General features: G+C 45.4%; 1 protein-coding gene across 1 annotated transcript in view; it reads left to right on the plus strand.

The window, feature by feature from the left end:
- The window catches only part of LYPD1 (LY6/PLAUR domain containing 1), a 37,431-nt gene extending 34,537 nt beyond the window's left edge, over nt 1-2,894 (plus strand). Inside the window, exon 3 of the mRNA XM_049615718.1 lies at nt 1,713-2,894. Coding sequence (XP_049471675.1) covers nt 1,713-1,948 — 236 coding nt within the window. The 3' untranslated portion in view covers nt 1,949-2,894. The remainder of the gene's footprint in view (nt 1-1,712) is intronic.
- The last annotated feature ends 10,633 nt before the right edge of the window (nt 2,895-13,527 follow it).

The following is a 13,527-nucleotide window of genomic DNA, read 5'->3' on the forward strand; positions in this document are numbered from 1 at the left end:
TATAAAATATAGAAACAGGCCCAGAAGGAGGCCTTCCAAACTGGCAAGAGTGGTTACCTTTGAGGAGCAACTATCTGGTCAGGGGGCATTTCCACCTGATCTCCCTGGGCTTTTTTTTTTTTTTTTACAGTGAAAAATATATTATTTCTTTTTAACTTTTACAATTCACTTGAAGAAAGTTTATTGAAGTTGAACTAGCAAATGACAGTAAAATTTCCTAAAATGGGCAATGGATAGAAAATGTAGAAACTTTGGGAAATCCATAAATGGGCAAAGCCCCATAGCAGGTTTCTTGGAAATCATACAGCACCTCTCCCACACACACCCTCTGTGTGGACTTTATCTTACCTGATAAATCTTACCAGAGCAGCTACTGTCCAGGATTTTCGATCAGTGTTAGAAAATCCATCCTTTCAAATGTGCAGTTCTAGAACAAAAATGACTTAAAATTGTATGTTCCAAAGTATTTCTTTAACCTCCCACTTGGAAGTCTGAAGTAGCTCAGTTTTTTGCCATTTCTCCATAACCCAAAGCAACAATTCATAAGGCAGATGAAGGAGGCACAAACCAAAGCCTTGCCTGCAAACACACATCCTTGCAGGGAGTCAGAGAATAAGGACCCCGGCTACTGGTCGAATATGCTGGAGCCCTCAGGTGTGCGGGGAAGTTCAGAAGCTAAAGCCATTCACTTCCAAGCCCAGTTTTGTAAGACATATTATTTATCTCCCCCTCCCCACCCCACCCTCCCCCCCAAAAAACATTTTTTGTGGTTTCTTGGCTGGCTACTTTGGTATGTATACTAGTAAGGATATGGATAGAATGGAGTCAGAATTCTAGGTTCAAATCCCAACTTCTCCATTTTCTAGTAGTGTGACCTCGGGCAAATTTGTAAACTTCTCTTGCCCTTATGCTTCCCGTCTGTGAAATGGGGATCTCCCTTGTAGGCTTACTGTAGTGATAAATCAACTAGAACACCATAGCCCTCTGTAGTGTGTCTGGAACACAGGAAAGCCTTTAAATGAAGTTAGTATTATTTGAATTAAGGTTCCAGCTTTAATAACTTAAATGATTAGTCAAGATAACCTAACTGGTGACTATGCTGCAATTCCCATGTGTCCTATGTGCTCCTTTATGTGCCTTCACAGTACCTTACTAAATGGTGGCTGTGGATGCTAACTAGGCAGGTGGCCATATATTCTGAGGGCAAAGCTTATTTCCTGTAACCAGTATCTCTAGTGGACCCCGTGACTCTAGTGGACCTTGAAACCTCAGAAAAATAAGGGCCCCTTCAGTAGGGATCTCATGGGAATTAGTTCAGGGAACTCTAGGATTTAACACATAGATGACAGCTTTCTCTGTATCACTTATAAAATAATAAACATCTCATTCTCCATGGCATGAGATAGTTACAACAACAAAAGGCAAATATAAGTTGTGTGTGAATTTTTTTAAGTGAACTTTGATTTTAATAGCTCATTGCTGATACCAATATCTAATAGCTTTTGGAACAATTTGTCAAAAGTTACTGGAGCTGTATGGTGAAGAAGCCATCATCACTTATATTTTGGTGGTGGGGGGGGGGGGTGGTGTGCTCAGTGAAACAACCAAAAGTACCTTGCTGGTCCCACCAAGTAGCTGGGCTGTGGGAGGAATGAGGAGGAGCTGAATCTTGGCCCACTCCAGTTAACCCCACTTCTTGGGTTGTATTGCAGGGATCATGTACCGCAAATCTTGTGCCTCCTCAGCAGCCTGCCTCATCGCCTCCGCTGGGTACCAATCCTTCTGCTCCCCTGGGAAACTGAACTCAGTGTGCATCAGCTGCTGCAACACCCCACTTTGCAACGGGCCCCGGCCCAAGAAACGGAGCAGTTCTGCCTTGACCCTGCGGCCGGGGCTCCCCACCACCATCCTGCTCCTGAAACTTGCCCTCCTCTTGGCTCACTGCTGAAGTTGGAGATGCTCATCCCTCCTGCATTGTCCTTCAGGCCCTCGCTCCCCCTGCTCCCCAAGCTTCTCCTGGGTGTCGTTTTTTTGTGGGTTGGGAGGGAGCGTATTCTCTTTCTTTCAGTTCCTTTGCAAATCAAAGAGCTCTGTGTAAAACAGTTTTTGTAAGCTCTGAATAAATTCAGTCTGACTTTTCAGTGTGTACTTGAAGGGAAGAGGGGAGTCCAAGTCTGTCCCCTATTACCAGAGGCAAGGCCGGGCTGGCAGAATCAGTCCCTGGAAGACACTTAGGGAGGCATCCATTTTTTCCAAGACCCCTCGCTTCCACTCCTGTCCCTCATAGGGGCATGGTTTATTTTGTCACTGCGTGTGTCAGGATCATGTTGCTTTCATTGGGGGCGCCGGTTAGTCCTCAAGGCTTCCATAGTTGACATTCACACTTCATGTTCCTGAAAACCATTCCCTGCGGCGGAGTTGGGTGGTTTCATCTGCACGTTGGGTTCTGCTGCCTCAAGACTCAATTGCTGGGGCTTGGAGTCTGGCTCGGCCCCGTTCTGGAAAGTGCTCAAGTAAACCTTGTTAGTTCTTGCAGAGGAACTGCACCGGGAAGCGGTGAAGATGAGGGGGCGGCGCGCCGAGCGAGCGCTGTCCGCAGCAGAGGTGACGCGGGCACGCAGGTGTTTGCTGTGGTTGGCGTGCGGCAGTGTCAGGCGGCAGCGGAGCACCTGCCCGAACACCCTGCGAAACTGCTGCGAGGACACGTTGTACAGGAGCGGGTTGATGACCGAGCTCAGGTAGAAGAAGGTGTCGGAGAAGGGGAGGAGGATCATGTACGCCCGGAAGTAGGACTTTGTCCAGTCGTGCTTGGGTTTGGCTGCGGCCATAATCCTCCGCACCTGGTTAGGCATCCAGCAGACAGCCAAGGTCACAACAATCAACCCTGAGCAGGCAAAAGGAGAGACCGACACAAACAGCATGAGAACAACAATCAAAGCCACAAAATATTTAGCTCCCCAGCTCTGTGCTTACTGGCCAGGAAATGCTACCAATTTTTCAGTGTTGTGCTCGACTGCTTCTTTTGCCACTAGCAAAAAAGAATCGAACAGTGTGTTTCAAGGCTGGGGGAGTTGACTGTGTTAAAGACCATTAAATGCTTTCAAGTATTTATGCATACCTTTTGATGGCTGTTCATTTAAAAAAAAAAAAAAAGTTTTCATTGTTGTGTATCCAGAAAGCATTTTATATAGTCCAGTAAAATCTGTCATTTTGTTTTAAGGAAATAGATGTATACCCTATGTCGTATCAGGTGAAACAATATTTGTATTTCAAAGAATGTCTACATAAAGACAACCCAGTGATATTTTCAAGACAAATGGAAACAGTGTCCCTTGTAACAAAGAAGCATATTTAGTGACACTGACTTTGCATTCAATTTCAAGGGACACAAAACCGGGAATAGCCTGTCACTGAGAATGGTTTTTGAACATGTCTACTCCGTGCAGTGTGCACACCTGTAATTCTCATGCTCCTATCTGCAACAGCACCCTGTTTTTAGAAATTTTTAGTTATATCGTCTATTCACCCTCATGGGGGAAAAAGACAATTACCCACAGACAACAGATCTAAAACCCCCTTAAAGTTTAGCCAGTAGTGTGCTGATTGCCTGTGGCACTGAACTACGGTAAATGATCACGCCCTGAAGGGACACCACTTAGTGACCCCATGAGATCAAAAGTTGACTGAATGGACATGTTTGCATGTCCACAAGTTTGCTTTCCAACTTACACCATCTCTATTTCTATGACCTCTGACAGAGCAAAGGAGCATTTATCTACAGTGACAAAACATCCAAGAAAAGGAAGATCAGGAATCTGCACAACATTTGCTCTTTGCTCTGAAGCCAACACACCAGAAAGTAAGTTCCTGTGTGGAGAGCTGGGATCTTAAAGCTGTATTTTGGATTGTCAGAAATACTTCCTCCATTTCCTAAATTTGATTACTATAATAAGGAAAATTCATTCACGTTTTGAACTTTTGTATTTTCTAGGAAACCACAAGGAAGCGATGGTTGGCAATAATCCCTTTCTGCCTCTGATCCATAGTAAATATTTCATTGATAAATGCTCCAGGAAAACCAACCATGTCTATGCAACCAGGGTTCGCCCTCCCACACACTCACCTGAGCATGCCCTACCTGGTAGCTGAGCAGCCCTAGGTATGTTCTCTGCCCCGGAAATAACCCAGTTCCCTGAACAAATCCTCCACAAATCCCAGCTGTCAGCAAAGAAGGTTCTGGAAACTCTGCTCCCCTGATCATTTCTTTTTAAATTTTTTTTTCAACGTTTTTTATTTATTTTTGAGACAGAGAGAGACAGAGCATGAACGGGGGATGGGCAGAGAGAGAGGGAGACACAGAATCGGAAACAGGCTCCAGGCTCCGAGCCATCAGCCCAGAGCCTGACGCGGGGCTCGAACCGTGAGATCGTGACCTGGCTGAAGTCGGACGCTTAACCGACTGCGCCACCCAGGCGCCCCACCCCCTGATCATTTCTAAGCGTTTCTCTTGTCAACCCTCAGCCCAAGCTGGAAACACAAACTTACTTGCTTATCTCTTTCCTTTGTGTTTGCTTCCCTGAGAACATAAGTCTAAAAATACAATGAGCAAAGTAACGTATTGATCTGATAAAAAAGCAAAAAAAAAAAAAAAAAAAAAAAAAATCACCTTAAGTCAAGAGTATATTCTGAATCAGCTAGTTATAGCTGCTGGAAGGGAACAAAAATCATCATTTTTCTGTGTTTAAATACTTGCACAAGGAAGCGGGGGCTTTTTTCCTCCCACTGCTTTGAGAAGCAAGGATGCTTCCAGACGTGTACTTTTCAAAGTGGGTTCATAAGTTACTTCTCCTTGTTTTTAGCAGAAGCAGTTCTGACTGAAAGGTTCATCTCATTAACTGAAGCAGCTGGGAAGCTTCCCCTACCTAGGGAAGCTATATGTCTTCACAAAGGTTTAGTTCTCTTCTCTACCACTGCATTTCAGATCAGTACAACCATCTTAATCTGAAGACGTATTTCCCAGAATATGGAAATTGAGCACAGGATTTTAGGTGTGTCTTATGATCCCCTGTGGGAGGCCATACTTCAGGCAGCAAGAATCTAGCAAGGGGACAAGAACCCACTTGTACTTACTCTGGTTGAACACAGCATCACTTTTCAAGCCCAGGGAAGAAAGGCAGTGAGGAAAGGGGCCAGGGCTGTGGGGCAAGTTACAAAGTCATTATTTTTGTGTCCTTTCTTTGGCCCTCTCCTATGTGCGTGACCCTTATGCTGGTTACCTTCACCCCCTACACCCGACATCAGTTGTCCTTGACTGACCTTCCTGTCTAAAGAAGCAGAGTGCAGTAAAAAGCAAGACCAAATATCTTGGGTATGAGGAAAGGCAGAAGACCAGATGAAGAATTGTAGCTTGATTTGTCGTTTTAGCCAGGATAAAATTTTTGCTCTGAAATCGAAATGAGCTCGTCCATAAGTGGGAGGTAACTTACTCTAAACAAGTTGCTGAAAATAGGGAACCAGACCCAAGATTCTCCAGTGATGAGGAAAGGGGAAATCTCTGCTTTCTGGGTGTAGAGTAGCAAGGTAGGATAGCAAATATGAACTTGGAGAACAAGAGAGGAGAAATTGAGTTAGAAATCCACAGAGGTTAACAATTAAGCATCAGAAAGGTCTTGACACATAACCAGGAATAATGTATTGAGTGTTCCCTCTGCCAGGTTCTGTGCTAAGCACTCTGTGTTTATTTCCTATGTGTTTCTCACTTCTGATAATCACCTGGTGAGATCAAAGCTGTCATTATCTTCATTGTACAGAGGAAGAAGTTGTGTCTCAGGTTAGTTGCCCACATCCTATAGCTAGGACACAGGCTTGCTAGGCTCCAAAAGCCATTATACATCTGTGTTTTTTTTGAACGACACAGTATTGTTTCTCCTTTTTTCCATTTGAAAAATACAGAAAATGCAGGCAAGTAAATATGAGCCATAATTCCACCCTGTAAAATGGATGTAAAACAGCACTGACCATTAGAAATACAATGTAAGCTACTGTGGTGGCTTACAACTTAAAATTTTGAATAGTCACATTCAGAAAGTAGAAAAACAGGGTAAATCTATTTTAATATGTTTCTTAACCCTCCCACCACAACTAGAGGTGGGAAAAAGGGCTGGTGTCTTTCCTCCTTGCTTTGAAACACAATTTTGTTCTAGGAAAATGGAGGATTAGGCATACAGGCACCCACCACTGGTACTTGTGACATGTGCCTCCATGGGTCATGTAATAGAAGTTAGCCTCTGGTGGGAAGCAAGGGGGAACAAACCAGCCCCCTTGTAAAATTTGTCATTTTATAAGGTAATGGCTCACTTTTACATTTGAAAAAAAAAATGCATTGAGATGACATTGAGACTGTCGTGTCCCAGGTAATTTTTTATTAGGTTTTGTGCAACTAGTTCAGCTCTAGTCCCAGCTACTCTGAGACAAAGCTTTAAAATCTTACATTCATGCCTTAATAGAGTATATTAAAGGTTTGACTAAATTTATGTTTGGCTGCATTCGATTTGGACTTACATTTGGAAAAATCTATAATGCTTTGGTCTGTATGTTATGTGCAGCCCACAGTTAAAAACAACTTTACTATGAACTTGAATGAAGATCAGTGAACTGAACCCAGTCATGTTAAGTCGGCAAACTGTTTTAACTATATTATTGATAGATCTGTATTATATTGAAGACAGCCTTGCCCTCTGGGTAAGAAATACCTTCATAGCTTATCTGTTTTTCCACATAAAGTACTTCCATTTGTCCTCCGTGATCACTACGCTAAAATGACAGGTGCCATTAGACGATGACACAGATTTATTCTCGGCAAAGTAATGTTGTTTAAAAAACAGAAGTAATAGAGATGGCCAACAACATGTCATACTAGCATTTGAGTCAGCCTGCATGGTTTCATCTGCGGAAAATGTGAAGCTATGCCACCTGGGATGTGGCAACATTCTTAACATCTGACTCTGGCTCTGTTTTCTCCCTTCTAAACCTTTCCAGTGCAGGAAGCTGTTCCTGTGATCCCGAGGTCACCTTAGAGTCATCGGAGAATGGGAGAGCAGGTCTCCCATGGAAACTAGGCCCAGAACCCCTCTGTCTTACAAATGATGGAATTGAGGCTGATTCACCCAAGATCTCCAAAGGCAGAGTGGCACGACTCTACCTCTTATCTTATGGCTCAGAACATGGGATTTGACTTTTGATTGACAAACAAGCCTATCATTCTATTTTCTTTATGTTTATTTAATTATTTTGGAGAGAGGGAGAGGGAGAGGGAGAGGGAGAGAGAGAGAGAGAGAGATTGATTCCCAAGCAGGCTCCACGCTGTCAGCATAGAGCCCAGTGCAGGCCTCGCTCCCACAAACCGTGAGATCATGACCTGAGCCCAAATCAAGAATTACACACTCAACCAGCTGAGCCACGGGGCACCCCCATCATTTTACCTAAATGTAGTTTTCTTCACTCCAGTTTTAGGCCCAAATGCTGGCCATCCCCCATCTGGAATACAATGCAAGGCAGGCCAACCTCAGATCCTAGCTAAAGTCAGCACAACACCTGCTCTGTACACTGTCTGGACTCAGTTTTAGGACCAGGTTCCTCAAAAAACAGGCACACAACAAAGCCCTGGAGCACATATTTTCCCCCTTTTAAAGGAAGGTGAAATGTAGCTTTCCCCAAAGGGAGCTGAAGCATGTTTGGAAAACAAGGTATGCTCCAGGTTACGACCTTGCGATCAAGCTGATAAGGACTCCATGTATCCATCAGACTGTCCATCTTACGTGAGTACCTGCTAGAAAAGAATACTTAGCTTCCTAAATACTGAGCTTCCAAAAAGCTCAGGAAATTCCATCTTTATCCAGTCAAGGTAGTTTGTGTGATTTGAATCACAAAGATTTGCTTTTCTACTTGGTGTTAGGGTCCCATTTTACTGAATTTTTGAAGCCTTGGGATACAGAGGAGGTTGTAGAGAATGATTTAGGTTTTCTGTGTTTAGCATAGATTCTCCATCTCTTCTTGCCCCAATAGTCCACTTCTCTCTAACTGTGACCACAGTGAGCAGGAGTTAGTGATCTCCCCTGCCCCCCCCCCCCTCTAATTCAAGTTCTCTGGACTTTACTCACTCAGCAGCCATCTCCTGATTAGCTGGGGCCTATTACAGACCCTTTCTTAAGCACTAGTGATTAAAGGCTGGGGAGGAAGAGGCAGCCACAGCCAGGTGACTGCTTGCCAAGGGTCATGAGAGCTATCTGGGTACAGTTTTATGGAAGCAAAGAGCTGGTTGACCCTCCCAGGGTGGGTGAACGCTCAGGAAATTAAAGGAGAGTCAGAGGTAGCCTGCAAAGGGGCACCCAGGCAAAAACACAGCATGAGCAAGGGATGGAAGACTGTAATAGCAGCTGACTCTGCCAGCTTCCAGAGCCAGAACAACATGAAGGGTGGGTAGAGACTGGGAAATGAGGCCCATTAGAGAACACTCCATCAGGTTTTGTGAACAATAAATCAACTAGCATATAGTAGGATGAGGAACAGCTGCCCGTGAAGAGACATTTAAATAGCAATTGTCAGTGGAAAGTAAGCATATGGTTAGTTGAATGAAGAGCTAGGGAAAGACAAATACATCCAATAAAAGGTTTTAGCACTTACTCAATTTATATCTTTGTGTTTGCCAATCTGCTTCTGCTAGCCAGTTTGAGACATTGATCTCACTGACTTTGTCCCATCCAAGGAGCCCCAATCAGCACCAACCTTGGTTTAGTCTCTAATCTCTGAGACAGTGGCTCTCAAAGCAGGGTTCCTGGAACAGCAGCCTTAGCACCTCTTTGGAACTTGTTAGAAATACACATTTTAGGCCCCAACCCAGATCTACTAAATGAGAGACTCTGAGAGTGGAGCCTAGCAGTCTGGAATTAACAAGCCCACCTGTTGATTCTGATGTTTACTCCAATTTGAGAACTTATCTAAGACAACCCCAAGTTGAGGTGGAGCCTGGGTTCTCAGGCATTTGTGGTTCTATCACTATCACATTGGCCACCTTTTGAAGCATCCCATTTTCCTGAGTGCAGACTGAACTCATAATAACTGAGACCCCCTTCCCTCATTCCTGAGCACTGCCCTTGCCTTGGTCCTACCTTTCTTCTTTTTCTTCTTTCTCCCCTCCATCTTTTCCTAAGGTCACCATAAACCAGGCCATATACAGCCCTTGTCCACCCACACTGCCCACCCACACCTTCTCTCCTTCTCCATTACTTTCTAGGATGGCTTTGAGAAGGTGATTCCATCAGGAGCAGGCAAGTTCCTAACAGCTAAAAGGTGGCTTCCTGGATGGGTGGTCACCATGCACTGCTAGGGCTTGCCAAAGGAAATCTGAGAGGCTTTGGAAGCAATGCTGATGGGATGTGAGGGACCTGGGTGTTGGCCAAGCACTGGACATACCCCCACTGGGAGTCCACTCCACGTCCCATGCCCTCTGACCCTGCCAGGGCTTGCCTGAATACTTGCAGTCACTTTTCCAGTGACTAGTCAGCTTAGTGATTATTGTTTAAACCCATCTGCCTCTTACACCCTTTCCTATTGAAAAATTTTGTTTAGAAGAAGACTAAAAAGCTGTTAGAATTTGTTTTCAGAGAAGGGCACAGGCCACAACTTTAAAATGATGTAAAGGCCACAGATGGCCACTTCTGTCCAGGAAGACAGATGGTTTGATGTCCCGTCTTTGCCCCAGCTACTTGATGGAGCCTATGAAAGGACTCTGTCCCCATTGTGGCTCCAGCCACCATGTGGAGGCCAGAGACCCAGATTCCAAAATGGCCTTCAATTTGCTAAGCATTACATCCATCTCATTCTGCTCTACAAGCTTCAGGACAAGGAAAAACCTATATAAATCGCTACAATCGCAGATATATATTTCTAAAGCAAGCCCTGCTGTCTGGGAGCTGTAGGACAGCCACATGCACTCAAAGTAAACAGCATTTAGAGTCAGCGTGGTGGTTTAGTGCCTCTATTCATTTATTAATGCATGCTAAATGATCAACTGGAATCCACTGAATAAATATTTTTCTATGTGGATCTCAATTGTATGCAGCTGTGTGGCTTTCTATATAAAGAATCTATTCTGAATCTACTGATGGTTAAGTCCCCATGGGTGGTGTAGCTACAAACGCCAAAAGCTGTTCCTCAGCAAGACAGATGAAGGCAAATGCTTCTTGCCTCGTAACACACAGCACAGGAGTGGGTGGTGGGAACCAGGGCCATGATGCCCTCTAAGCCTGTGGGATGGCCAGGCCGCCCTTCAATGGATCAACTCATTCCCACTCACATACCTGGGCCATGTCACTTATAAACACTCATCAATTTTTATGGCTGAAAGCCTGCCATTTTTAATGGAATTTAGTTTCCTGCAAATGGTAGAGAAAGCCTCAGAATGCTAGCACTCAAGAAACTTAAGAGCTAAGTGTACTGGTGAACCAGCAGAATCCCCAGCAAAGTGGATGAGGAGCCTAAATTCACACAGCCTCGGAGTCCAAAACAGGGCCTCTCAGTCTGATGGTGTCTGCACTGGCCACGACTTCCCCTCAGAACACACAAAAACCACACAGCCCTTGAGTAAAGCCGCACTCAGCCAAGAGTTCAGCAGAGGCAACACGGGCATTCTGGGAGTGTGGAGACCAGCCAAAGTACCTGCAGATCTCCCCCTGCGTCTCTCGTTCCCTGCTCATGCCCCCTCGGTACAGCACAACAGACGGAGACCCTGGGAGAACTGGTGTTGAGTGCCTATGACTGAGGCAGGCCAGGCCCAGGTGAGGCAAGCAGCCCCTTAGTGTGTCTTTCCTAGACTCCAAGACTCTGCACATGCCTGGGCCCAGACCACATCTTCCCCACCCTCTGCTCTTTGTTCTCCTGTGTCCCTTCCTCCCTCCCCCTCCTTTCCCCCCACTGCCTATGCTTTGCCCAGCTCTTATTCTACAAGTTTCTGCTTAGTGTCACTGCCTCCAGGAAGCCTTCCTGTCTCCACAAGGCTCTGTCAAGTTTCTACTACAGGTTCACCAGCATCTTTTACTCCTGTCCCTGTCATCATAACAATACAGCATAAACGAGACCATCGACTCCATGGGGGCAGGATGCCCCATCTTCACTGTTGTATCCTCAGCACACAACAGAAAACTGCTACATACTGATTGTTCCATCAACATTTGTTGGGGGCAGGCAGAGTGTTGGAGGTTCCAGGTGTTGGAGTGTATTCTGATGTACACACAATCAATCTGAAGCTACCTTCCCTGACCAGAGCGGTCAGTACTAATCCTCCTAACACAGAGCCTGGTGCCTTCATGCTTCCAATCCCCCATCCCCAGGTGAAGAGAAGTAGACAGTAGGAATTGCATGAAGGGATCACTTTCTCATTTAAGCAAGATAAGAACCTCCAAGCCCAAGAAAGAGGGGTTGAAGAATTTTGAGTCTGACCAAGGCCTTCAGGGGTCAACAGTTTTAGTGTCCCACCCCACTGTGCTAACTAGCCAATCCCTGGATGATCTACACTAAAAATGTGTTTCTTGCCCAATCTCTTTCCAAGATGGCCTGAGGGTCAGCCCGTTAAACAGGTTATAGAAAAGCCACATTTACCAAGAGAGGAGCTAGAGGACATTCATTTGTCCCAAAATAATGTGATAAATCATGGCCCCCATGAAGATGCTACAAGTCTTTGTCAGAGAAGCTGCAGGCCAAGACTCAAAGCCTAAGGGTTGAGGTGTGCAGTCAACGTGATAACTTGGAGATGAAGAGAAAGCACCTAGAAGAGCATTTGGTCAATGTGGTGAGACTTTCTATGTTACATGCTGTGTGGCCCCAGGGGAATGCAGTCCTGCAGTTATAACCCTCAATTTCCACTGGGACACAACTTGGTCACAGAGGCAGAGGATCTGGGGAGAGAACACAAGGAAGGTCAAACTACCTCCCCTCCTGCTCTATGCAGGAACTAATGTTCCAATAGTTCCTGGCACCTCTGCCTTTGCTTCCATCCAACCTGGGCAACTCCACCCACCAAGGAATGCCCATCTTTCCTCTCTAAAGCTCAGGCTTCTTATCTACAAAATGGATCTAAGAACAACTGCTGGGATGATGAAATGTGGCAATAAAGTGCTAAATGCAGTGCTTGCTGCCAGACAAGGGCTTTTTGTAGTTATGACCATGAGCACCTCCATCATCATCTCCACCTCTACCAACCATCCTCACCTCTGCCACCACTATCTCCATCATCTCCTCTACAGTCATCATCTCCACCTCCACCCCATCACCCTCTCTGCCACCACTTCCACCATCATCACTGGCTCCATCACCTCCATTACTGCCATCACTTCCAGATAGCTCCCAGAGATCAGAGATCCAGGGGAAGGCTGCCTAGATCCACCAGATCTCAGACACCTTCTGATCCTTAACTTATAGATAGAGCCCAGAATGATTCCATGACTTTAGCAGGGTTGTCCTGTTCATCAGTAGCAGAGAGATAACCAGGACTTATGTCTCCTCATTTCCTAGTCAAAGTTCTTTCCAGTACTTAGGTTTAAAGCTTCTGTCACTCTGCTCTGTAACTCTGAACCACTTATCCCTTCCTCAATAGCTACATATGGGTATTTGTGGTTTCAAGAAGAGAGTCAATGAGTAGAGGCCATAATAAAGGAAACAACTAACAGAAGGCAAGTTTAAAGAGAGAGGACAAATTTCAAATCCCAGGAAGACAGGAGCCCTGAGCCCTTCCCCAAGTCCCTGTCTCTGCCCAATTCCTCTCCAGGAGGAATGACAAGTGGCAGGGAGGCTACATGACTGCCTGTTCATCTGGTCACTTCAGCTAAGAATCTTTGCTTCTTTCCTCCATCCTCTACTCCACCCTCCAGCACACATCCCCACCCACACCCAGTGCCCCATGGCCCTGTCACCTCAGGCTAAGCTCTAGTACAGTGGCGGGAGTGAGGGCTGGGATTTGGAGTCAGACTGACCTGGGTTTAAGTTTCAGCCTTGCTATTTACCAGCCGTGTGATCATAAACTTACATCTCTGTGAAATGGGTAAAATAACAATATCTACTTCATGGAGTTAGTGTAAGAAAAGCTCAAGGACATGCATACACGTGAAGGACTTAGCACAGCAGCACTGCATGAACCACAGCTCCTACTACTCATTACATAATCCCATCAGCTGCCCCAGGGTGAAGGCAATACCAGCTAAAATTAATACAGTGCATATGTATTTCAGACACTCTTCTGAGCACTTGACTTAAACTTGCTCAGTTAAACCTTACACTAAGCCCCACTGGATGGCCACTACTTGACTTTTGTTGCTATTATACAGATAAGGTAAGTGATGGTGTGGATAGGTTAAATTTCTTGCCCAGACTCACACAGCTGGCCAGGACAGGCCAGAAGTTAGACCCAGGCAGCCAGAGTTGGTGTTCTTCATCACCCGGCCCCAGCAGACTGCCCTCAGCTGCAGGACCCCTCAG

Source organism: Panthera uncia (assembly GCF_023721935.1).
Source record: "Panthera uncia isolate 11264 chromosome C1 unlocalized genomic scaffold, Puncia_PCG_1.0 HiC_scaffold_3, whole genome shotgun sequence".
Classification (NCBI taxonomy): domain Eukaryota; kingdom Metazoa; phylum Chordata; class Mammalia; order Carnivora; family Felidae; genus Panthera; species Panthera uncia.